The 2,609-nt window shown below is 50.2% G+C and overlaps 1 protein-coding gene across 1 annotated transcript in view; it reads right to left on the bottom strand.

The window, feature by feature from the left end:
• Positions 1-301: 301 nt before the first annotated feature.
• The window catches only part of LOC127911920 (phosphoserine aminotransferase-like), an 11,584-nt gene continuing 9,276 nt past the window's right edge, over positions 302-2,609 (bottom strand). Inside the window, exon 3 of the mRNA XM_052479971.1 lies at positions 302-335. Coding sequence (XP_052335931.1) covers positions 302-335 — 34 coding nt within the window. The remainder of the gene's footprint in view (positions 336-2,609) is intronic.

Genomic DNA, 2,609 nt, shown 5'->3' with positions numbered 1-2,609 from the left:
ACCTGAAGCAGGCTGGTGTGTGTGTTACCCACCAAGCAGGCTGGTGTGTGTTACCTGAAGCAGGCTGGCGTGTTACCTGAAGCAGGCTGGTGTGTGTTACCTGAAGCAGGCTGGTGTGTGTTACCTGGAAGCAGGTTGGTGTGTGTTACCTGAAGCAGGCTGGTGTGTGTTACCTGAAGCAGGCTGGTGTTACCTGAAGCAGGCTGGTGTGTTGTACAGGGAGTTGTTCTGAGCCTGCACTTGGTAGTTAAGGACAATGGGACACTCCTTCAGGGCGTGGTCAACAGATCCTCTCTCACGATCACCACAGCAACACCAGCGCAGCCCACGTTCTTCTGAGCCCCAGCGAAGATCAGCCCAAACTATTAATAACACAATAAACACCAACACACAGGAAGTTATGACTGGGTTATTGTCCTTTAAATGTTTTAGGTCATTTCTGTAGGGTGAAATAACATGCAGTAATTGTAGGCTTTCCTTACCGTACATTATGCTGCATAAATCCATAACCTCAAATCAGCACCCTCAAATCTCATTCCCATGCATTTTAATGATGTAAATATGTCGTCTGCCCTGAACAAGGCAGTTAACCCACTGTTCCTAGGCCAGTTAACCCACTGTTCCTGCGCCAGTTAACCCACTGTTCCTAGGCCAGTTAACCCACTGTTCCCCTGAACAGGCAGTTAACCCACTGTTCCTAGACCAGTTAACCCACTGTTCCCCTGAACAGGCAGTTAACCCACTGTTCCTAGACCAGTTAACCCACTGTTCCTAGACCAGTTAACCCACACTGTTCCTAGGCCAGTTAACCCACTGTTCCCCTGAACAGGCAGTTAACCCACTGTTCCTAGACCAGTTAACCCACTGTTCCTAGACCAGTTAACCCACTGTTCCCCTGAACAGGCAGTTAACCCACTGTTCCTAGACCAGCTAACCCACTGTTCCTAGGCCAGTTAACCCACTGTTCCTAGGCCAGGGTTAACCCACTGTTCCTAGACCAGTTAACCCACTGTTCCTAGACCAGTTAACCCACTGTTCCTAGACCAGTTAACCCACTGTTCCTAGACCAGCTAACCCACTGTTCCTAGACCAGTTAACCCACTGTTCCTAGACCAGTTAACCCACTGTTCCTAGACCAGTTAACCCACTGTTCCCCTGAACAGGCAGTTAACCCACTGTTCCTAGACCAGTTAACCCACTGTTCCTAGACCAGTTAACCCACTGTTCCCCTGAACAGGCAGTTAACCCACTGTTCCTAGACCAGTTAACCCACTGTTCCTAGACCAGTTAACCCACTGTTCCTAGACCAGTTAACCCACTGTTCCTAGACCAGTTAACCCACTGTTCCTAGGCCAGTTAACCCACTGTTCCTAGGCCAGTTAACCCACTGTTCCTAGGCCAGTTAACCCACTGTTCCTAGACCAGTTAACCCACTGTTCCTAGGCCAGTTAACCCACTGTTCCTAGACCAGTTAACCCACTGTTCCTAGACCAGTTAACCCACTGTTCCTAGACCAGTTAACCCACTGTTCCCCTGAACAGGCAGTTAACCCACTGTTCCTAGACCAGTTAACCCACTGTTCCTAGACCAGTTAACCCACTGTTCCCTGAACAGGCAGTTAACCCACTGTTCCTAGACCAGTTAACCCACTGTTCCTAGACCAGTTAACCCACTGTTCCTAGACCAGTTAACCCACTGTTCCTAGACCAGTTAACCCACTGTTCCTAGACCAGTTAACCCACTGTTCCTAGACCAGTTAACCCACTGTTCCTAGACCAGTGTTCTGTTCCCCTGAACAAGGCAGTTAACCCACTGTTCCCCTGAACAAGGCAGTTAACCCACTGTTCCTAGGCCAGTTAACCCACTGTTCCCCTGAACAAGGCAGTTAACCCACTGTTCCTCTGAACAAGGCAGTTAACCCACTGTTCCCCTGAACAAGGCAGTTAACCCACTGTTCCCCTGAACAAGGCAGTTAACCCACTGTTCTCCTGAACAAGGCAGTTAACCCACTGTTCTCCTGAACAAGGCAGTTAACCCACTGTTCTCCTGAACAAGGCAGTTAACCCACTGTTCTCCTGAACAAGGCAGTTAACCCACTGTTCTCCTGAACAAGGCAGTTAACCCACTGTTCCCCTGAACAAGGCAGTTAACCCACTGTTCCCCTGAACAAGGCAGTTAACCCACTGTTCCCTGAACAAGGCAGTTAACCCACTGTTCCTAGGCCAGTTAACCCACTGTTCCTAGGCCAGTTAACCCACTGTTCCTAGGCCAGTTAACCCACTGTTCCTAGGCCAGTTAACCCACTGTTCCTAGGCCAGTTAACCCACTGTTCCTAGGCCAGTTAACCCACTGTTCCTAGGCCAGTTAACCCACTGTTCCTAGGCCAGTTAACCCACTGTTCCCAGGCCAGTTAACCCACTGTTCCCAGGCCAGTTAACCCACTGTTCCCAGGCCAGTTAACCCACTGTTCCCAGGCCAGTTAACCCACTGTTCCCAGGCCAGTTAACCCACTGTTCCCAGGCCAGTTAACCCACTGTTCCCAGGCCAGTTAACCCACTGTTCCTAGGCCAGTTAACCCACTGTTCCTAGGCCAGTTAACCCACTGTTCC

The sequence above is a fragment of the Oncorhynchus keta genome, chromosome 25, assembly GCF_023373465.1.
Source record: "Oncorhynchus keta strain PuntledgeMale-10-30-2019 chromosome 25, Oket_V2, whole genome shotgun sequence".
Lineage (NCBI taxonomy): Eukaryota > Metazoa > Chordata > Actinopteri > Salmoniformes > Salmonidae > Oncorhynchus > Oncorhynchus keta.
Note: the sequence above shows the minus strand (reverse complement) of the source record. Positions and strands in the feature narration are given on the sequence as shown.